Source organism: Terrapene carolina, unplaced genomic scaffold (assembly GCF_002925995.2).
Source record: "Terrapene carolina triunguis isolate 2854851 unplaced genomic scaffold, T_m_triunguis-2.0 Scaffold25, whole genome shotgun sequence".
NCBI classification, from domain to species: domain Eukaryota; kingdom Metazoa; phylum Chordata; order Testudines; family Emydidae; genus Terrapene; species Terrapene triunguis.
Window position 1 is genome coordinate 2,786,432 of NW_020664376.1, and position 24,096 is coordinate 2,810,527.

Below are 24,096 nucleotides of genomic sequence, written 5' to 3' on the forward strand. Positions count from 1 at the left end.
TACAAGGCAAGATCCTTAGCTGTTCTCTATCAGCGTATTTTTCACCTCAGTCAACAGAACTATGTAGACTTATACCCTCTGAGAATCTGGAAGATGATTTCTAACTCACATTGGGGCTCGGATGAGAGCTAGCTGTCAAACTCCACCTATAGGAGAGGGGTAATATTTGTAGCATGGGGAAAAGCAATCATAGGAAGTGGCAGAGATTAGATTGGTTCCTTCTTTCAAAAGAGCTCGCCCATCTTTTGTTTCTGCAGGTTCTGTTGGATCCCCTTTGCTTCTCCTCAGTATTCACTGTTTGTAAGACATGAGTGCAAGCTAGTTGTACTATTAAATCCTGGGCTGCTCAGAAAGCAGCTGTGACCAAGGCTGGTATACATTTATAATTTAGGTTGGAATAGCTATGTCGCTCCGGGGTGTGAAAAATCCACGTCCGTGAGCATTGTAGCTATGTGGACCCCACCTCGAGTATAGACGCCCTGATCATCTAGGGAGGTAGTTTTGCTATACCAACAGACAACCCCTTCTGTTGGGGTAGGCTGCATCTACACTACGGGGTTATGTTGGCATAGCTACAATGCCATAGCTGTGCAGATATAGTCCTCATAATGCAGATATGTTCCAAGAGTGCTCCTAGGGAGAAGAGCGTGACCTCTCTCCGATATGGATCCCACCACGGTTATTCATGCCTTTGCCTGTCAAGACTAGATTTTTGTAATATGCTCTCTGTGGCTATACAGTGAGGCCACTTGGGAACTAAACTAATAAGCAGGCAGCTGCATTCCACCAACTTTTGAACAACTGTCTACTAAAGAAAAGGAGTTACTTGTAAGCATTTAAAAACATGCAGCTGTTGTAAATGTATAAACTATAAAACATATAAGACATAACATGGCCAAGTTAAATGCTGGTGTTGGAACCTTAAACTTTCCCATTTCCAGACTCTGATTTTAACTGAGCGGCTTTGTATTTAATAGTATGAAATATGCATAGAAAATATCCAACAAGTTAACACTATTTCAGCTAACTATTACAGCAAAGGAGTTACAGCCAGCCAAGTATATTTGTACCTGGAGATACAGACGTTTCACTTCACCTTATTTTTAAGGTTATTACATTTCTTCTGCTCAGGGAGCTGTCTCCACTAGAGTGAACAGACTACACAGTGAAATATGTCCCTCTATCATATTTTAAATTACAACTATTGACACCTGTTACAGATTGCATATTTATAATGGGGGGGGGGGGGGGAATATTTTCTCAAATTATTTAGCCATTCTTTTTGTGAACTCAAACTGCAACAGATGTTTGGCAGATTATCAGAATCCATACAGGACACTGCTCTGGAAGAAGCTAAAAATCCTGTTATTTGATCACAGCTGATTGAAATACTGAATTCTAAATTAACACTGGCTGGCAGAGAGCCCAAAACTACAATTGAGTATTAAATGCAAAATTGTACAAACACATACAGAAGTAGGGACTGGGAAATCAAATGGGAGTGGTACTGGTAAAGCTTGATGAATGCTTACAAAAATATTTAATTTTACAAACTGTGCTACTCCTGATTTATGCTCTTATTTCAAGTGTAGCTGGCTTGCAGCAACAGCTTGGTTCCTGGGCTATTTTCTTGATTTGCTGCGTCCTTGCAAGAATAGGTACCCTATTTATGATTGCTAAAATAATGCATGACAGAAGATGACTCAATAAACTTTCAAGTAAGAGAATAGCTGATGGAATATCTTTTCTCTCTTTTCTATTTCAGTCTTTAACTGATAATAGACAGGTCTGTAATGGAGCAACCTTGGTCTACAAGTTTGTTGCCTATTGATACTGATGAAGTACAGAGTTAATTTTCCCAAATGTTTCATAAAACATTAAACACCAGACTTTAAAAACCAAACACAGCTGAATGCTTCAGTATACTGGATACTATAAAAAAAATTATCCCTAAAAGCAGAAGCTTTATATTTCACAGTAATGATTTTAATTGTTGCATTCATTTGTTCTTGGGGTTTACAACTTCATAGACTTTGAGTAACAAAAATATCTGCACTACAGAATATCCCAGTGTAGAGACTATTTTACTTTATCCAATTATAGAGTATTTTATTATTCTACAAAATGTTTAGAGTGAGGAGAAAGGGTACAGCTGCATACTTCAAGAAAGAGAACAGTTATGGAAAAACAGGCACTAAAATATTCTTCAAAAAACCAGGCAGAAGAATCAGAAATAGCCAGCCTACAAAAATACCATATTTCCCCATGAATATTTAGACATTTTACATCAAACATGTAAAGCAGCTTGGAACAATGCACCGGTAAATGCTGGATTAGAGGCGCATTATAAATCTGTGACAAGGGATTATTAAAAAATAACAATAAAAAGTATTGCAGAGGAATACAAAAAGACTAAAGCAGAAACCTGAAACAGCAAAGTTCTCATTAATCACTGGAAGAAGCTTGCCTTTTTTTAAGTTATTGCTTCCTCCCCCCTCCTTCCACTAAAAAAACAAAAACAAAAACACAACAAAAAAAACGAAAAACTAAACAAACCTCCTGTTCTGCTGATGTCATAGAAGTGCTAGCCTTATTCACTCACAGCATCACTGAAGCAAGCGTAGGTACATACAGAGCAGCATGTAACGGGAGTGCTCATACAGTATACTGTCCAAGAGGAAGCAAGTGAGAGAATCAATGTCTCTTTTCCTGCATGTTCTTTGAAAACCTAGGCAACAGGCTACTTAGACAAGATGTGCTCATGTACGAATTTAAGTAGAAGAGAAAGAAACAGTGTCACCAGCATCCCTGGAGAATAGAATTGCAAGTGTCAAGCAACGAGAATCTAGTCCAGAGAATCTGAGAGAGAAAACTGGCAAGTACAGATCATGAAGGAAATCACCTAAACAAAAGGACACAGAAAATCTGATTTTTCATTTTTGCAATCTCTCCATTTGAAAATCTTATTCTAAGGATTTATATCAGGAAGTGAAGGTCAGTAAAGATTTTATAATGAATAAAATACCAACTTAATTTTTCAAACATTAAGATGCCAGCAATGTTATGTACGTTACTTCTAAATAGTAAAATTTAATTAATGCTTGGAAACAAAACAAAACATTGTGATTACATTTAAAAAAATAAAAACCCCAAATTCTACTCAAATAGCTCTGAGGATGAGATGATGGATTCTAAATACGATCAGGCAATATATTTTTTTTTAAATCTTTTTACTTAAAATGTAATTAACTAGGATCTATTTAACTAAAACTAGATATGGGACTCTCAAGAGCAAATAGATGCTCTGATATTATAGTGTAGACCACTGTATAGATACCTAAGAGACTTAGATGGATGGTCAAGTTTAGTATTATGAAAACCACGTTAGTCTGTGGTGTGCCCCCATCTGTTTATCCAAGGAGTTTATTCAATGGCAAACTAATTTCTTTGAAATTGATGCAGCTGTTTCATTGCCTATATTTTATGGTGGTTAGAAAGAAGAGCACCTACATTCTTGAGGGGTGGGTTGTTTTGTTTTTGTTATTTTTTAGAAATGCCTATATAATTTAGATGGGTGTGTTGGCATTTATATTTTTAAAATATGTTTATTGTTGTATTGTAGATGAGCATCTGCCTTATATTCTTCCCAAATAAGCAAAATACACAAACTGCAACTGAGAATTCTGAGAAATATGTTCCCACATATGAGTAGCAGTTTTTTTTTTAAAGGACTAGTGCTTCATTGAAAATAAGTGCATAAGGTACAGTTATTTTAATGCGATTCTCAGATGTATAATTTTTCCAGTAGTTTTTCCAACATAAAAAAAAGAAAGAAAGAAAGTCATATAAACTTCAGAATATCTACTATGTCAGAATTTTATAAGCTTCCATTCTCAGAAATGTTCCAATACTAAATTGTTATATAGTCAGGAGACAAAATACATTACATCCACAATATGAAATAATATGTTCACACTGTAATGAAATCACTAATCGTTTATTTCATAATCATTGTCATAGTCATTTATGCTAGTAATTTAGCATAAACATTTCAAAAACACTTAAGTGCTTAGTATATGTCGACACTGCAGCCAGGAAGTGTGATTCTCAGTCTGGGTAGACAGACTCGTGCTAGCTCAATTGAGCTAGTGCGCTACAAACAGCAGTGTACTTAAGTCAACGGAAATGATTCCCAAGTTGCCGAGATGCTTTTGAAAATTTTACCCTCAGAAAATATATGTCTGAACAAAAACGAAGTTAAACTTCTTTACAGAAACGTAAAATTCTGGTGGTCTGCTAAGATGGGATGAACTAGCTAACTTTGAAAAGTAACACATCACAATTTTCTCAACACCTTTTAACATATCTTGTTATTAAAAAGTATTTGCTGCTTCTTATACTGCACAGTATTTTACTTTGGTCATGTTAAATTATTAATGGAAACAGTTAGAATTTTTTATTTAGTATGTAAAGTACTAGCCTGACAGATGATAATGTAAATACAGTTCAGGACAGACATTTCCATTAGTTACAACTTCTTCATTTACAGCATTAATCATTTTTACTATACAAAGATTAATTACCCCCAGCAAGTACACATGATGTAACCTGTGCTTCACCTTTTGATGCTAGCTTCCATCTCTGGGCTGGCAGTTTGGCTGTTCTAGCATGACTATAAAGGCAGCCTAAATGTTGCTTGCCATGATAGTTCTATCATACTTAAAATAGAGTAGTAGGAACAAGTTCAGCAGGGCTGTATAGAACCAAGACTACTAAGTGTGTTTCAGATGTTACTAATATACCGTTGATGAGGTCGTTCCTTAAGGAATGGATACAAACGTGAGCCCATGTCAGCAGGAAGGGGAGAGAATACAGAGAGTAGGGAAGTGTAACAGATAGGGAATTTTTAGAAAAAGGGGATCAGAAGAACGAATTACCTACCGACAGGCTCATGCTCTGTTCTGGTTTTTAATAATTTGATGACCAGTTAAAATCAAAATCTATGGGTGAACACAGGAGGAAAACATCTGGATATTTTTGCCTGCCTCCATCTAATTAATAAAAGTAGCCCCCATTCACAAAAGCCGGTATTTCTTAAGATTGGTTAGAATGCAGGAAAATACTAGATAATTAATAGATAAGCCTAGAGGAAAAAAAATAAAAACAGATTTAAAAACTCAAAACAACACAAAGGCTCACTGAACTGCCAATAGATTGCTTGTGCATGTATTTTTTGGAATGGTGTAATGCAGATATCTATAGCTATATTGTTCTTCAAAGTGAAACCTGATAATCTCTTAACGTAACCATCTATGATTCAAGAGAAGTGTGAGGCTTTCGCTAGTTCTCCAATAGTGCTCAATATTTAAGCCTCTGTGACTCTATACTATCAAAGTGCTAAGCAATGTTGAATATCGTGCTCCCTTTTCTGTTAAAGATATTTAAAATTTATGCCGTTAACAAAAAAATTGTTCCATGATCTCTCACGTCAACAGACATGTGTACTACCTCATGTGTCCATTAAAAATTCTGGCTGTTTAGTTTTTACACTGCGACCGAGTTAGGAGAAGATTTTCAAAAGGCACAAAGGGGAGTTAGGCACCCAACTCCCATTGGAAGTCTATGGGAGCTTAGTGCTTTATGCTCATTATGCCTCTTTTGAAAGTTTCCCTCTTAATAAACAGAAGTTTTTAAATGATGGGTAATTTCACTCCCACTGGTATACTGTCTGACTGCAGATTCCTTAGGATTGCAATATTCAGTGATTTACATAATAGTACCAAACATTTCTGTAACTGGAAAGGTTTGAAAATACTCTATGATTTATTTTTCAAGCAAATGCAAGTGCCAAAGATTCTCTTTGCTTATAGATTCAGATTACTTCATTTAAAAATGCCCATAGAAAAATAAAAAGCACTGTTTCCTAATAAATTACTTTTCTAAATTACAGAACACTAATGTTTAAGAGCCACATCATTCTTCTCTGTGGTGAAGCTTCTGGGACATCTCCTTATTTTTCTGGAACTGGAACTATAATCTCCCTTTCTTGAGGGGAGACAGTTGTGAAAAAATATTGAGTGGCATCACAATGGGAGTAACAATACAAAATATAACAGGAAGCACAGCAATGGTAATTTGGCCAACCATGGCCATTTGTGCTGACAGCTTTTACAGTATTATGTATCATCCCAACCGGAACAACATGCTGTCAGGTTATTCAAGAAAAAATTTTCAGAAAGAAGAGAGAGTGCCTGCTAGTCGGTCTTCATTTGTCATCGAAAACCTAACTCCACTAACCACCTACATATTGTGCGTAACCTGCCAATCTGCAAACCCCTCCAGCGACCAGTGCAGAATTTTTCACACATTAGAAGAAGATCCAGCATCAGCAAGCAACAAAAAAAAAGATCTGGCCCTGGGTATCTGGCTAACTAGCAGTATTCTGCTTCTCATCATTGCCGGGATCCTCCTTTATGGCTGCCTGCATATATGGTACCGCAAGAGACGAGAACGTGTAGAAGGACAAAACATGACCTCAGAACAGGACAAGGGGGAGGCTTGGACAATAAACAAGTCACACACCCCAGAGCAGTTTAACAGGCAAGGCAGATTAGTCCAAAGTGTTGAGGGTAAGAATGCAGAAGGTATCCAACTGGTTACCATAATAGAAAATCCCTTAACTTCTAAGGAGCCTACCATGCAAATTTCCAAAAGCCAGGAATTAGTGCCGATGACAGTTGGGCCATTTTAATTGGTAAACGCCACTGCACAGATTAACTGTGCACCATGGGTGAACTATTTTAACCCACCGAGTTCTATACCTTTTATAGTTTGTATTTGCGGTGTTTAATTCTTGCTGATGCACTCTCATCAGCATTCTTATCCACAATTGCCCCTCTCACCATCACACATACAGCTGGAAGGCTCTCAATAATAAGGTTTAGAACTAAATAGTCTCTTGATTTGATTAAGAAAATACTATCAAGCATACAGCATAGAAATCCAAGGGTATTCTTGATTTTTGTTTTGGAGGGAGAGAATAAGGTTTATTCCAAAACAGTAAACCAAAATAAACACACGAATGAAAAGGGCAAAGGGAGAATTATTATTAAATAATAAAACAAACTGAAAATTGCATATTGAGACCTGGTATTCTCATGCTGCAGGCAGCTCGAATGCCCTGTATTAAATGACATCATCTATAATGGCCTGTCATGTTTTTTATCCACATCATTCAGAATCAGGTTGTTTCTGAAACTGCACAGCTCATTGCTGTACTTGACAGTTCCATTCAAAACAAGTTCTAGTTATAGGACACCGGCTAAATTCATTGATATTAGAAAAAAAGGATTCCTATTTCACCCAACTTAAAAATGCACTCAGTATGGTGACACCAGCAAGAGGCACTCTAGCTACACCACCATGAGAGGTTAAGGTGTTTAATGCTTAATGCCGCAGTTATAAGAGGGAAGTGCTCATTGCACAGCATGGAAAGGGGAGATCGTGAGACCCAAAACCATGACTCATGATTGCTCTGTCCCTAACTGAAGGGGGAGAATAAAACACAATAGGCAGGTTTTTATCCACCCACCAATTTCTGTTAATGTACCAAGAGTAAAAGTAGCTAGACTATGACTGAGTACATGTATTTTTGAGATTATGGAAATTTACATGCAACTTTAGTTGTCCTGCAGATCTTGGCAAGTTGCCAACACTGTCCTTGAACTGGAAATGTGGGCACCCTAGAAGAACGATATATGTCCAGTCTGTTTTCACATATTCACATTCCATAGTTTTAAATCTATTAAGCACATATTTCTTCCTTTTAAGTTGATATATTTTAGTGCTATTGTATAATATGCTCTGTGTGCGTGGCTGTACGATATACTGTGATTTTATGCATTTATTTTAAACTGATATTAAAAGAATGTATATTTAAACTCAACATTCACTTAACCAGTTCGACCTATTCAAGCAGCCAAAAAAGGGCTTCTAATGGCTTTCTGGAAGCCAAGGTGGTCTATCACAGACAAGTCTGATAATGTAGCACCCACTTAAACACTTCACAGCAGGCAGTGTGGCTTTTCCAGCTACTCCACTCCTGCAGTGTGTCAACCATTCTGTGACTGATATTTCCGTTTTCTTAGTGCTAAGGTAGTCATACACACGGAAATCATAGCTGGCACAATCAGAAAACAAATTTGCTCCACTCGCATGCCATTGGGAGATCCACAACATAATTGTGTGCCAAATGGATGGTGACTCTCCTTTCCTAGGAATATGCTCAATTATTTGTACTAAATTAACCTTTATACCTCGCCTGTAAATGTTAAATAATATCACGTACATCTTTTTTTCAGTTGATTGTGTTTTCCTTTTGTCTCTTAAATAAACTGTGTCCGATGTTGAAAATTTACTGTTGTTTCAAATGGAGATAATTACCCAAACCAGACACTAACAACTGAAATAAATTCTGCTCAGAAACTGAAGTTGTCCCTGCAGATTTATCTCCAAAATAAATGCAGAGAAATAAACTACTGCATACCTCTTTTTATCAACTATGATGAAATATTTGTTCTAGCTAAATTAATTCAGAGCAGAAAGACTCATACAGGGAGGAAAGATTATCCTGTGGTTATGACATAAGTCCATGAGACCAGAGACCTGGCTCTGTTCCCAGCTCTGCCAATGGCTTACAGCGTGACTTTGTAAAGTTACTAACTTCTCTGTATTTCAATTTCCTAATTTGTGACATGGATTTTCCCATCCCCTAGGGTATCAAGACAAAACAGACCATTAGATGCTAAAGAGCACCTCCCTGTGGAGGGTCTAATTTCTTAACAGAAAAGCCAAAACAGAATATAAACAAAACTTGCACTCCAGCATCTCATTTGGGTGACTAAGTCATTCCGAGCCCTTCTGTCCCCCCACCTAAATCCAGGGCTTGTTTCCACCCAGGCTCTTCCCCCAAGATTGTCTCTGCCCCTGCTGTTAGGCCTACTGCCCCTACTGGAGTAAGACCCTTCTCTGGATTCAGAGGTCCGGGGAGGTCCAACTCTTCCCTAGGACAGCAGCTGATCCTTGCCAGGGCAGCATCTGGGTGACCACTGGCTGAGACCAGACCCTCTTAGATGCCTGCTGACTGCAGCCCTCCTCTCCAGGAGCACCTCTCACAGACTCCCCATTCTGGTGGGTTCCCCAGAGAGCTCACCCCCTAGGCTCCCTGCCCAGCCCTCTGGCTCAGGCCTCTTCTGGGAGCTCCTCTCCACAGGAGCGTCCTGTCTCCCTTCAGAGTTTCCCTCTAACTGAGCTTGGATAACCTTTATTAGGTCCAGCTGCTTGGTTACTAATTAGCCACCTGAGGCAGTTAAGGATCCCCAGGTAGGGCCTTCATAAGGCAGTCTCAGGCAGACTAGGCCCTAATTCCCCATAAAAGGCAGCTGCCCTGTGACAGGGACTCAACAAAATTCCCAAAGATTTAGAGAGTTGATGTTAGTATGCCACACTGAGATCCTTGATGGAAACTGCTATAGCACTATTATATTATTTACAATTTTCAGCTGTGATAAAATCTTTGTATTACTTCAGGCTTTTACTTATTACAGCCCTGTGTACACAACGACAAAAAATGTAGGCACTTAAGAGCCTAAGTCCCAGTGACTTTCAACAGGAATTAAGTGCTTCAAGAGACAAGATGGGTGAGGTATTGGACGAACTTCTGTTGGTAAAAGAGACAAGCTTTTGAGCTACACAGAGCTCTTCTGATTTGGGAAAAGTACTCAGCGTCACAGCTAAATATGACATGGAACAGACTGTTAAGCCTAAATGCTTAAGTCAGTTTTGAAAATGCGACATAGGAGCTTTTGAAAGTTTCACCCTAGGTCACCCTATATAGAATTAGAACATTCATAATCTTCTGTTCTGAGCCATATTGATTGATTTGGCTTTCTAACCTGTGAGAATCGGCAGTCAGATAATCTCTCTACAATCTCAGGTTCACTGTGGGGGTCTTGTGTTTTGGCAGCTTGCCCTTTGATTAAATGAGAAGGTATATATTTAGAGTGACGACTGAGACTGCTAATAAGAACCAACTAGTGCAAATTAATATTGACCTGTGTCCACTAGGAACTGACCTGAAACTACTATTGATTTAATATAAACCACTGAACAGCCAGAAGGCAATTCCGTTGGTTTTTTTTTTTGGTTAAGTACTAAGTGGTTTAGAGGTGAAAAGCTCAGTGTACTATCTCCACTCCCCTAAGACATCAAATCCTCCTACCAAACTGTTATCAAAATACGCTTCATGTTCCTATGGTTATTCGCATAACACATAACTGACATTAACAAACAAACAAAAAAAGAGGTGAGGTTACAGATGGAAGGAAAGACACTAAGAATGCTCTACTTGTCGAAGAATAGTTTCTCATCAAAGACAAGTATACATCATGAGTGAAATCCTCCCTCTATTAAGTCAGTGGGAGTTTTGCCATTGACTTTAATGAGGCCAAGATTTCAACCTATGTCTTTAATTTGGATGATGGAATATTTTTCCTATACAGAATAAATTAGATGATATACACACAGAGCTCTGAAGACCTAACTGTATATTAACTGTTTAAGTATTAGTAAATGCTCTCTAAGCCAAAAGTAGCCTCTGTAGTGGCTGGTCTACATATCCTCCATAAGAATTCTATGCTTCATAATCAGATAAAGCTAATCATGATTCTTAAAGTAATATTCTCCCATTTGGGAGTTATGCAATATTTTATATGGCCATCCAATGTTTCCTCCTCCTCCAAAGCCATCTCTCCATAACCTGATGGCAGTATGTCCCATATGGCTATTTAACTCTTGAATGAAGTCAAGAGACATCATTCTGCATGCTCTCAAACATTCTGCCTGACCTAAAGTCAATCATTTTTTGCAGTTAGGTATTTTTCTAGCTGACTGTTCTATTCCCAATGCCAGACAGGAGGAGCAGTTCACAATATCCACTGGCCTATATCTCATTACTGATGTGAAAACAGAGGCCTGTGGGTACATAAAATCAGATGTTCCTGATCCTGCTTTAGGAACTGACCAGTTAACCGGAAGAGCATGACAGGAGACCATATACAATCTGACGTGTGTGTGTGTATGCGTTTCATTACTTATCAGAAAATCTACCAAATCAAAAAAGGTGGGGTGTTTTGTTATGGATTTTTTAAATTATTTTAAAAATACTTTGCTGACTTAAGGATATCAGCAGTCACAGTGGGAGTTAATACCTGTTTTATTGCAGAGCTGTGAGAAGTTAAAGAGGAGAATGTTGTTGGGTGTGCAGGATGATGAAAAGGGGAACTCAATGGCATGATCTGTCCTCACTTCTCAGTTGGCTCCATTACTTGCAGGTAGAGAGCATTTTATTTTTAAAGGGTTCTGCAACAGGTCAATCTTCCAGGTAAACAAGTTTAGCCTTGGAATCTATAAATCTATGAAAGTTCATCTCCAGCAGAGCATTCAGAATCTTGCATAATAATCCAAAGATGGCAGATATTTTTTTGCTGGACCCCAAATGCCCTACCACCATCATACATCAAATATTTTAAGTTCAATGCTGCAGGAAACACACACAACAGGCATACACATAGGGACCATCATTCAAAGTAGTAGTGAAGAATAGAATAAATCTAAGGTGATATACAGTTCTGCTTTCCCCCAACACACTGTTCAGTAACTGCTTGGAAGTGAATATTCTAATTAAAATCACTACTTGTGGCAACACTCAGTTTAACTTTCAAATTTTCCATATAAAGAAAGATTAATTCTCATTTTTCCTTCATGTTTTAGAAGCACACATTTTACAATAGCAATCATTACCTTGGGACTGAACGTTTAGCACTTCTGAGCTGTAATTTCTCTGTCTATAATTAGCTATATAAGCCTGGACAAATCACTTAAATCAATCTGTCTCAGTTTCCTCCATCTGTAAAAACTGATATAACAATACTTATAGCACCTAACAGTGGTGGTGTGATAATTAATTCATGTGTATACAGTACTTTGAAAACGAGATGTGCTAAGTATAATTAGATAATGAACAGTAACCACACAAGAATGAAACATACCTAGGTGGTTCACTGAATAAGTTATAATTCTAAATACAATACATAAGATTTGCAACCTCTTCTGGATTAATACCCATCTAATTGTACCATGAAATGAGAAATATTCTTCACATAAAGCTTGCACTTTGTCTCTCTTCTTACTTGAAAAATGCTGTAAAATTAGAGTGATAATTCATCTCCTCTATTTAAAATACTTTCTAGTGACTTCTTAAGGCACTGTTATTCCAAAGCTATGGTCTGGGACGGGGGACTGGGTGTTCAGAAAAATTACCACCTATTCCTTTTTAGGATATCAGTGTGACACTATGCCCCATATTCTTCATAGAGATATGGTTATGATAGGATTATGACATAACTAAGATGTGTTTTATGCAAGATGGGTCATGTGCGATATCATTGGAAAGGTTATGATTTACTGAATATGATGATCCTATTTGTATGCATGTATCATTTTTGTATCTGAAGTTAGGAATATCATCTATGCATCTTTTACACATGTGTTTATACCTGGGGAATGCCCACTACACAGAATGCAATCAGTCTACATGGCCAGTTGGGAAGGGAGAACAATTAGGGAGAACAATAGGTCTTTGAAGATGATAAACTCCCACCAGGGAGGCTTCTTGGGGACACTGCAAACAGCCTCGGAGTTATGGCTGTAGGGACATGTGACCAAGTCACCTGGTACTGGACTCCATAATGATACTAGTGTTTTTCCACTGACTGCGTGTGGGGGTGGGTATCACACTGGGAGACAAAGGATTCCCACCATATGCAAAAACATTTTAAGGCAGGGGAGTGACATCATCAAGGATGGTTCTTCTTTGACTCCCCACCCAAGAAAGAGGACTGCTGGAAATACCTGAGAACAAAAAGACTGGACTAGGGGAAAAGGGCTGAGCCCAGGCGAAAGGGTTGTCTAGCCTGTGAAAGAAATATCTGGAGTTTTAAGCTGCAAATGCAGCTTGCCTTCAAGAATCTCTGCAATCTGCCTAAAACATTTAGGGTGAGAATTTGCTATTTATAACCAATTTCTTTAGTATATTAAGCTTAGATTGTATGTTTGTTTTATTTGCTAGATAATCTGCTTTGATCTGTTTGCTATCCCTTATAATCGCTTAAAACCTATTTTTTGTAGTTAATAAACTTGCGTTTGTTTTGTCTAAAATCAGTGTGTGTGGAAATCATAACTTGGATAGAAAGCTGTGTATATTCCCCTCTACATTGAGGGAGGGGGCAAATTTCATGAGCTTATGCTGTACTGTTCTCTGTGCAGCGCAAGACAGTATAATTTTGGGTTCACACTCCGGGTGTGTGTGTGTGTGCACTTGAGTACTGGACAGTTCCTTAGCTGTGCCTTCCCATGCAGAGCTTATCTCAGCATTTGTGTGTACAGCTGCAGCTGGGTGTGTCCCTACCTGTATGTGTGCTGGTAAAGTGCAGTCTGAAGCCTGGGAGAAGGCTTGGCAGGCTGCATAGCAATACAGTTAAAAGGGAACCCAGGCTGGTGGGTCAGGCGGGCTCAGTGGTACCCCAGTTCCAGGCCGCATCCCGAAGGGGTGGTGGTGGAGGGAGGAAAATCCGTCACAATCAGGATCTAGGAAGTGTAGTTTATTTTGTAAAGTGTTTTTTAAAAAGCTAGTGCTGCTGCTGCAAGAAGAATATAGACTCCATTATTTTTTTATACTGCTAAATTTAGGAATTACTTCTTTCTTACTATCCATTTAATAAAAGCCTCATATTAATTCCTATACACACACATTCCATAAGCAAAACACAAAATGAGTGTCAGTCTAAAAATCAAACAAATAAAAGGAAAGGTGACTTCATGGAGTTATAATGGAAGTGTCAACCTGGGAATTTACTGCTCTTGTGATAGGTTAAATTACCCTGGCTGGATATTAAAGAAGAAAGATAACTTTGTGACCAATAATAAAATGTTTATTGTTAAGAACAGGTAATCAATTCCCACGCTTGCAGGGATGAGAAAGGATGTTATACCCCCAATATACAATATTACAGAGTTCAGCATGTGAGTAGCTCTATTAAAGTCAATAAAACTACTCACTTAAAGTTATGTGCATACACATAAGCATTTGCAGGATGGGGCATTTTGGGTATCAGATGCTGTCTCACGCTTAAGGCACAGGATGAGGAGTCAGGAGTGCTTCACACTCACTGTTGTAACCTTGCTTAAAGCCATCATCCTCTACCTGTTTCTGTTAGCTGATCTGTAAAATGAGGAGGACAATTCTAATTTAGCCAACAGGGCTGCTGAAAAGCTGAGTTGATTAGTGTTGGTAAAGCAACTTTCCAGATCCTGGGAATGTAGATACCATAGAAATGCAGAGGTTTTTTTGAAACAGTTTAATATCTGAGATTTTGAGAGAGAGTCCTTATGTTTATTTTAAAGTCTGATTACAGTCAAAGGGCAGCTTTTCCTACTTGTTTCGTCTCATTTTGTAACCACCACCACCACCGGAATTGCAATGAAGGAGCAGCTGCTCTCAGTGTGGGCTCATGTTCCCTCTCTCTGTGGTTGACAAAAATTCTACAGCTCATTTTCTGTTCAGTTCTCCTCTGCTGCTGTGGAGAATTGTGCAATCTAAGTTTGACATGAGAACTAATTTTTAACAACATCAGATACAGCCAAACACCAAACACCAAGTATATACAAACCACGAATATAGGGTAATAAAATCTAACCTTCGATCCATGGAGATATTGGGGCTGTGCATTAGGTTGCTTATCTCTCTGAAACTCCTGAGAAAAGGGTAACACAGTACGAACAAATCTACAAAAGCAAAATATAGACATAGTTAGTTACACTGGCACACCTAATATACCTAAATACATGCTTCTTCTGTCCACACACAAAATCAAATCGCCATTCTAATCCTACAGTCCAAGTCAAGTAAGGGGCAGCATACAGTTGCACTGCCCCAGGAACAGGGCAGAAACCAGATTACAATTCCACACCTTTTTGCTGCTGCAGCTTACTTCCCATTTTGTGCTGGATCCAAAGTGCCCATCAGCACACTGAAGGGCATTTCTCTCGCACCTGCATTAGAGAAGAATTAGCAGCCCAATGTTGGCTGCTCTCCCTCTTTCTCCATGTAGGTGCTAATGATACGGGTAGCCCACAAAGGAGAGAAAGGGATTTCCTCCTACCCATCTTCCTGTATCCACAGGGAAAATCTATGTGTGGAATAAAATCCCTTTTTTTTTTTTTTTAAATGTATGCTCAATGTGCTGAGGTACTGTGTTTTTATTAGTGAAGGCCAAATAGAAAAGTGCTCCTTCCACGTGGAACGGAAGGTGGCAACATTTTTTTGGTGCTTTATAGATCCTGCAGGAGATCATTCCACAATCTTGGACCAGCCCCAAGAAAGCTGTCTCCTGTACAAACAAGCTTTACCCTGGTGGCAGACAATTTCATTGCACAAGAAGAATGTACCTATATTAGACACACTCCTGTCAGAAAGTGCAGAGATACATCTGGTATGTTTGCCATACCGATTCTGTGTCAGTGCACAAGTAACTCTTGTTCTCCATGTTCAAATCACCCACCTTGCTTCTTTAAAATACTGCCACTCCTGTTTAATGTTTTTTTTAGAAGATCTTCACCATCAGATGCAGCTTGTGTTGCTACCAGAGAGTTTTAAACAGATTAGAATACTAATTCTGTCAAGATTACTGTATGGCAAGTACCATCATACTTTTAATTCCAGTGTTCATTGAAGTAAGCCTTGCTTTGTACACCATTAAAAGTGCATATGCGTGGGAAACAAGTGATCTGAACATGCCTCAAATTCTATACATAGCTAAAAAGTGTGACTAAATGGATGTCTGCAAATCTGAATTCTCTCCCAATGCTATTTTTTTCCTGAATATAATGCTGGTATTGAATTCAGAAAAATTCACCTCTACCCCGATATAACGCTGTCCTCAGGAGCCAAAAAAATCTTACCGCGTTATAGGTGAAACCGCGTTATATCGAACTTGCTTTGATCCGCTGGAGTGCGCAGCCCAGCCCCCCCGGAGCACTGCTTTACCGCATTATATCCGAATTCGTGTTATATCGGGTCGCGTTATATCGGGGTAGAGGTGTAGTATTGGCAGAGAATTCAGATTTGCAGACATCCATTTAGTCACGCTTTTTAGACAGATACAGAATCCGATATGTGCTCAGGTTACTTGTTTCCCAGGCATATATATTTGTAATGGTACACAAAGGAAGCTATTTCCTTCGATGAACCTGATACAGTGGTCCAGGTATATATAGAACAGAAAGAAGGGTTTCCACATGTGAAGACAGAGTTTTCAGTTGTCCAGGTTTTCCAAGATAGTCCCTCTTTTGAGGTAGCTATCCTAGAAAATCTGAAAGGCACTCTATACACACTACCAACTGTTCAGTTTTGTAGGCTCAGGATCATCCCGGATGCCCCGGGGTTTTTTGTACCTCAGAGATGGCAATCCTATGTGAAGAACAAGGAAGCCACCGAGCAATTAACAGTACACAATCAAAACTTGTGAGGCCAAAGTTAAAAGGAAAAAAAAAAGAGAAGAAAAATGTAATAAGCTAAGGAAATCAAGAGGAACAAAGTAATATTTAAATATATTATAGGCAAAAGGCAAACCAGTGGAAGTAGTGTCTACAAGGAGCTATTTGTCACAGTAGTCTGTGGAATTTAGAGTGAGTAAGGCCTGTACATACTTGCTTAAAAGCAATCCTTACTCCGGTAAGAAATCTATGGTGGGGCCCTCAATAGAATTTTGCACAAGAGGAATTGTTTTCATGACCAAGGGTTTTCAGAATCTGACTTTTGATATTTGCTGCAAGTTTACCTGTTATTTAACTTTTGCAAGATTTTAATTTTAGCATGCTACTGCAATTTTATTAAATTCTACTACTCTGCGATAACAATCCTGCAAATAGAAACGCATGTGTGTAACATGTAGCATGAGTAAAGAGACAAATGTGTGTGTTTGCAGCACAAGTGGCTTAAATTTTTGAAGTTACCACCAAAGGGGATTTTGAAGAAACTAGGCAAATGGCACACAAACCTTTAAATATGTGCGGAAAGAAATACTGGCCATACTAACAATTCACTGGTTGGATAGTTGGCATATTCCATCCCATAACATTTTTTAAAACAAAAATTAACTAGGAAAATAAAGATTCAGAAAAGAATGTCCTTAAAATACATACTGTAAACCAAAATGAACGATGCTACAAATACAGTTTGAAACAGAATAATGTGCAAAAGAAATAACTTTTAGCCAAAATTTGTTTCTAGCCACAATTGAGGCATACATTAAAGATATTTATTATCCAGCTAAAGATAAAAACATCCATGCTGATAGCATAATAGCAATGTGCATGCAAACTGTAGAATACAGAAAACCAACCTCAGTTTGCAATTACCATATATACTCGATCATAAGCCAGTTCATTTATAAGCCAACCCCAAGATGGATAAGTAAAAATGGAAAATTTTTATAACCCGTTCATAAGCTGACCCTATAATTCAGGGGTCAGCAAACTTTGGCTCCCGGGCCATAAGGATAAGCCGTTGGGGGGCCGAGATGGTTTGTTTACCTCGAGCCTCCGCAGGCACAGAGGTAAACCTAAGTAAACAAAGTGTCCCAGCTGCTTACCCTGACGGGCTGGGACAGCAACTGGTGGGGAAATCTTTTTTTTTTGGGGGGGGGGGGGGGGGGCGGGGAGTCAGGGGAGTAACCCCTGTGACCACCCCCCACATGACCCTACCCCTAGCTCGGGACCCCCACACTCTTCCCATCCCATCCCTTCCCACCTTAGCTGGGGAGGGCCAGAGGAGTATGTCTCTGGCCTGGCTGGAGCTGCTCCGGCAGGCTGGGCAGCGTGGCCGGCTGGCCGCAGCCTGCTCCGGTGGGCCAGACCGGGCGGCGCGGCCGCAGCATGTTCCAGCGGGCTGGGCCGGGTGGCACGGCTGCAGCGTGCTCCGGCGGTGTGGCCGCAGCCTGCTCTGGGGGGCGGGGCCAAGCAGCACGGCCGCAGCCTGCCAGCCCCGGAGCTGCAGCTGCTTCAGAGGCTGGTGGGAGAGCAGCGTGGCCAGAAGCGGAGAGACTTTGGCCCCGCCACTTCCCTTCTGGCTCTGCTGTCTCTCCTTGCTCCCTCTGTTGGGGTTGAGGGGCTGTGTCCCACCTCTCCCTCTCTATACCCGTTCATAAGCCGACCCCCGTCTCTGGTGCTTCCCTTTTTTACTAAAAAAATTGGGCTTATGAATGAGTATATACGGTATTTCCTTTATGCTTAGGAGGTTAATTTTTGTATAACTTGAACTCTCTTAGTGGATCTTATAACATCATAAGCATACTAAGAGTTTCAGTTGTTTGTTAAGATTTTAATGTCTTTCCAAGCTATCTGCATTTGTTAAAATTCAGTAACTGCTTGCATTTAGCTGCTTCTGAGGAAGAAAAAAATCACTTAGGTATATGGCTTTTGATACAATAAATCTATTATATAAAATCGCCTTTCATTTGGATTTCCCGGATTTATTAGTTTTTCCGTTCTCTTGTATAATTGAAATGCACTTATTTAGAAACTTCCTCTTGAGATTATTTGTTCTTTACAGAGATTTTTCATTAATGGAGTTTATCAGGGATGTTGTAAACACTTGGCGGGATCACTCAAAGTAATCCTAGACATATGACAGTGCTTGAGATTGCTCTCTTCTCCCCTCACCCCACCCGTTACCTTTAAACTGACACTCATTTTCATGCCCAGTGAAAACTTATACAAGTGAAAGAAAGGAGAGGAGTAACACTAAAGATAAAATGGATTTGCAGTGCATGGACGTACTGTGCAAGGTTTACTGGGCTATCAACAATTTCCTTGAGAATCTTAAATTACTTTTCACAAAGCAGTCAATGCTCAGTCAAGGTCTATTCAGCTGTAAATGGACTTCAGAAGTCATAGTGAATAATTAGAGATGGCCCAGAGCTGCAAAGTTGTACCTGTTCACATGTTGATCCATGGTTTTTACTCAGGCCCATCTCTATTATTAATTTTAAGTGTTAGGGATAGAAGTAATTACAATGTCTTCAGGCGGCTGGGGAAAGAAGAGAGCCATTCAGACTTCCATTGTACTTGGAGCAGAGCACAGAGCAGGTAGGACAGCACTTGCCTTAGAATTCGGTCCTAGTAGAAATGAACCACAGTTGTTGATAGTGAGCTAACATGCATCTTTGTTCAGGCTGTTCATTAGATACAGTCCTAAAGTTCTCTCACATTCAGCCCATTTGTTCAATTTCTCCCTTTCAGAAAAGTTAGCAAGGTGCTGCGGTGAAAAGTCTGGAGGGAGAGCAAGAGACTTGTGTTGTATATGGTCCCAAGATATGGGTGGGGAGAAGGTGGGGGGGGGGAGGGGAGGGAATTCTACTGGATCATCCTTGTTAATCTTTGTTACCTTCTGGCCAAGGAAGATTTGAAGAAGCCAGAAGGTAACAAAGATGAACAGATCTTCAGTATCCTTGACTGATTCATATTATCCATTTTGAGACTGTGCATTACAACTTCCATCCTTCAATCTCAAGAACTGCACTGAATTCTTTAGAACCTACCAACATCATCTGTAATTCTTAAATATAAAGAAAAATCTTCTTTAAAAAATTCCTTGCAAGTGTTATGATCTCAGTTTTCTTTTCAAATAGAAATGTTGAAATCTGAATGGTCTGAATAAAAAAGATGGAAGAATGAGGCCTTTAAGACTGGTAATAATTTGGACAGATTCTCTTCCCCTCACTTTCTCTGATAAAAAGGAAAAGTTACTTCAGTGAATAACTGCTCTGCACTACTCTATGTATGTTTTGGCATGCTCCAAGATAACAGGTTCTTGTTAGATTTAATCTGTGTTGATGACTGTCCAGAAATGTATCCACTTTCATCAGTACAGTTCTAAGCAATCAAAACAAAGTTGATTACAGAGATCAAAAACCTGTTGGTTGGTTTACCGGTGCTTTTGAAATAATGACTGATTATTTCCAGCCCAGTGTTGTATTTTATCATATCACTTTCAAATAATCTCATACCAATGAGAGACCAATGTGAGGGAGTTTGCAACAGTCAACTCGCAGGACAACAGGCACCACCTAAACTGATGCCAATTTAAATAAAAACACACTATAGAAAAAAAAGCCTTTATTAACCAGTGGTCAATTCCAGCTCTTTGAGGGTTTTACTGAACTGAAGGCTATACGCTAAGGCTACGTGTACCCTATGGAGCCTATGCTAGCATAGACATATTGACATAGCCCTCTAGTTTAGATGCAGTTTACATTGACAGAAGGGGCTTTGTCGGTATGGGAACACCATCTCCCCGAACAATGGTAGCTATGTGGACAGAAGCCCTCTCATGTCGACATAGCTATGTTAATAAAACCCTGGCATAGATTCAGCTATGTCCATGGTTTTTTCATGCCACTGACCGCTGCAGCTATACCAATGTAACTTTTAATTGTAGACCAAGCCCTTAGACAGTCAAGTATACAGTCACTGCAAAAATCTCTGTCAGGTCCCAGTCGGACAAGTGAGATTGCCTGAACATAAGGATCAAGGCCTTAGTCTGTTCCTGTAAATTAGCATACCAAAGCTAAAGAATCATGCTTTGAATGCAATAAAGTGACAAAAGTTATGTGTATTTTATTTTTAGACCTACATGGAACCTAGATTTTGTTCCCTGTAGGGGTATACTTATGGTCTAAGGTCAAGTGGTTAGGGCACTAACCTAGGACTTGGAAGACCTGGGTTCATTTCTCTGCTCCACCACAAACGTCCGTGTGACCTTGGGCAAGTCACTTAGCCTCTGTGCTTCACTTCCCCAACTATAAAATGGGGATAACAGCACTTCCCTACCTCCCAGTGGGGTTACAAGGATACATTCATTAAAGACTGTGAAGCACTTTGAGATCTACTGATGAAAAGTGCCATATAAAAATAGGTGTTATTACTACTATATATTTAGAATTTGGCTGAATACAGAATAACTCAAAATAGGACCCACCCGAAGTTAAATACAAAGCTGGAGAGTGGATGGAACAATAAACGATAGGCACAAGTAGCATGACTGGTTGTTTAATCATTGCAGGATATATTAGTAACTGAACCCTGCAATAGCTTACCGCAAATCTCACCAAACATGTCAATTAAATATGAGCTTTTCTATTAAATTGTGTTAACTTGTGCCACTGTGCACAGTGAGGGGAGCACAGCAGACAGCATGCCAACTTTTGGCTAAACAGATGCAGTGGTATTTCCATATTGAACCCCTAATCCATCTTTTTATAGTAAAAACATTTTAGCAATTTAGTTTGTTCTGAAAATATTTGGGTTTTATTAAACGTTTGATTTTTAAAAAAATATAAACTCCAGAAAGAACAAAGAACTTACTCCACATGTCTTTCATTTACACTGCTGACTTAGCTGATTAAGATAGTAAAGGGAAAGATACAAATATCATCACATAAACAAAGTTTATTGACATTGGCACAATAGTAGTTTCAAAGTATCCATGGCAAAATGGCACATAGCCTCCCTGGGGCTAAGGGCGTATGTTAAACCTTCTAGAGAATTCCTCCTTCCACTGAACTGCAGAAGTCTGATGCCAGGAATGAGGGCAGGAAAAGAACGGCAGTGGAAGGGGCTAACATTAGGAGAGAAGAAGTGGCCTGTATCTAATGGAAGGGACCTCTTAGCCTTCCTCTCCTCTTCTGATGGTGGGCCAGCATGAAAGAGAGGAGATTAAGAAGCCAATATGACACACCTCATAGATAGGGCCCTACCAATTTCCCCGTGAAAACCGATGTCCCCTTGTTCCTAGGAGCGCCCCAGCAAAGGAGGCTCCTAGCTCCAGCTGGGCTGGGGATGGACAAGTCCTGTCCCTCCCCTGCACAACCTCTCTGGTGGTGGTGGTGGTGGGAGAAGAGCAGACCCACTTCTGGGTGTCTCCACCTGCTGCAGGACGCTCTGGGACTGGGCAGCAGCCCCAGAGGTTCCTGCAGCTGGAGGAGACTTGTGGAGTTGGATCCAATATTCCCCGTGCTGCTGGAAGAGCCCCAGCAAAGGGGGCTCCCTAGCTTCAGCTGGGCTGGGGAGGGACAGGACTTGTTCTTTCCCTGCAGGGCTGCTCTTGGGTATCTCTTCCGGCTGCACATAGCTCTGCACCCCTCCTCCCCACTCGCTTCCTGTCCCCCTCCCTTTACAGCTGCCTGGGGAGGGGACATTGTATAGGGAACTGCCCCCACTTCCAGGTGCAATTATTAGCTTATTTCAATACGAATAAAAAGAAAGGTGAAGCACTTGACAGAATTTTTTGATTGACACTTTACAGCAGCAAATACTCAGGGCTGAACTCACTGATTGGTAGATATGGACATTAGGGAAGTTATGTAATGTAGTGATCTCAATTGACTGCCTACCAGAAGACTCATGCAATTACTGTAAAATGAGCGTCCAAAGTAAATCAAAAACCTCAAAAACTATTACTGCAGCGGATTGTGTGAAAGAATTTGGAAGCCAAATTCTACATGCCGATGGTGACACACTATTTTGTACAAGCTGCAATGTTTCATTGGATCACACACGTCGCCCAACGGTTCAGCAGGCACCACCCCCACAGTTCCCATTGGCTGTGATTCCTGGTGCTCTGGACGGAGGCAGCACACAGAGATGCCTGGCTATGTCTCTGCCTAGCAGGTAAGCGCCGCCCAGAGCCCACCTCACCCCATCCCATGCCCCAACCCCCTGCCTCTTCCCACATCCAAACTCTGCTGCTGCTATGGGGTGAAGGGGGGGAGATGCAGACCAGGTAGGAAGCCTGCTGCCCTGCCAGCCCCCCACCCCCAGCACCAGCGGGGTCCCAGGCTGTGCGCCACCACCCAGCCCCAGCAGCGCCCAGCCCTCTCCCCCCACCCTCCCAAGTTTTAGTCAGGGGTATATAGTAAAAGTCATGGACAGGTCACGGGCCGTGAATTTTTGTTTACTGCCCGTGACTTGTCCGTGACTTTTACTAAAAATACCTGTGACTAAAATGTAGCCTTAATCACAGTCAGTCTGTTTCTTTTGCACTCTAATAGAGGTAAATTAAAAATCCCCTGGATCTCATGACTAACTTGAACAACAGGGCTAGTGGAGTTGACCTGTTGCCACACGTTTGACAGCCTATGTTTCCACAAATAACCAAGGCTGCAGCCTCTTCTTGGACTTGAATATACAGGAGGTTAACAAACTCATGTGACTAAAATTCTGAAAACCAGCAGCTGCAATTAGTAAATCTTTTAATAGCAGTCCATCCTATTGTTTAATCTCAGAGCATTATCGAATGTAAAATAATTACAGTCAGGTAGTTCAACGTGCAGTTTGCTGTAATACTTCTGCAGAAACAACTTCAATTTTTGTGCCCCCAAGACTGAAGTCTTTGTAAATGCCTGAAAACCTTTAACAAATCATTTAAAAAATTGTCAAGTGTTCTGAGGGAGTGGGGGAAGAGCTCCAAGACATGCTACGCACAAATTAGTTTTACTGTTAAGCATTTATATTAAAGAATAACTAAAGATTAAAAAGAGAGTGACTAGTTAATTTGAAAAAAATTACACGTTCTACACCTGCCCTCGTACCCCCTCCCCGCTAATTTTTGTAGTTTTACAATTACTTTTTTTTTCTTTTTTTTAAATAAACATTTTTCTTTCCTCTGACGTTTGTGTGTAGCCTTCACACAAAAAATAGTCTATGGAAGGGGAAGAATGAAACTGCCTACGCACACAGAGCCGTCAAATACACATAATACATTGAAAACTTAATCATTGGGCTTACTTGTAATAATTTGTGTGACTAAAGTCTGACAAATTGATAATGTACCATTATATTTCAGTTTGTACTTTGCACTTTAATGGCAGTCATGTCTGTATGCGTACGAACATGTTAAGAACCGCCCGGGGGGGGGGGGGG

General features: G+C 40.0%; 1 protein-coding gene across 4 annotated transcripts in view; it reads right to left on the reverse strand.

The window, feature by feature from the left end:
* Window positions 1–24,096, reverse strand: part of LOC113406306 (cytoplasmic FMR1-interacting protein 1) — a 122,715-nt gene that overhangs the window by 30,708 nt on the left and 67,911 nt on the right. For all 4 annotated transcript variants that reach the window (XM_026650427.1, XM_026650423.1, XM_026650435.1 and 1 more), the window contains one exon: window positions 14,814–14,901. In XM_026650427.1, coding sequence (XP_026506212.1) covers window positions 14,814–14,901 — 88 coding nt within the window. The remainder of the gene's footprint in view (window positions 1–14,813; window positions 14,902–24,096) is intronic.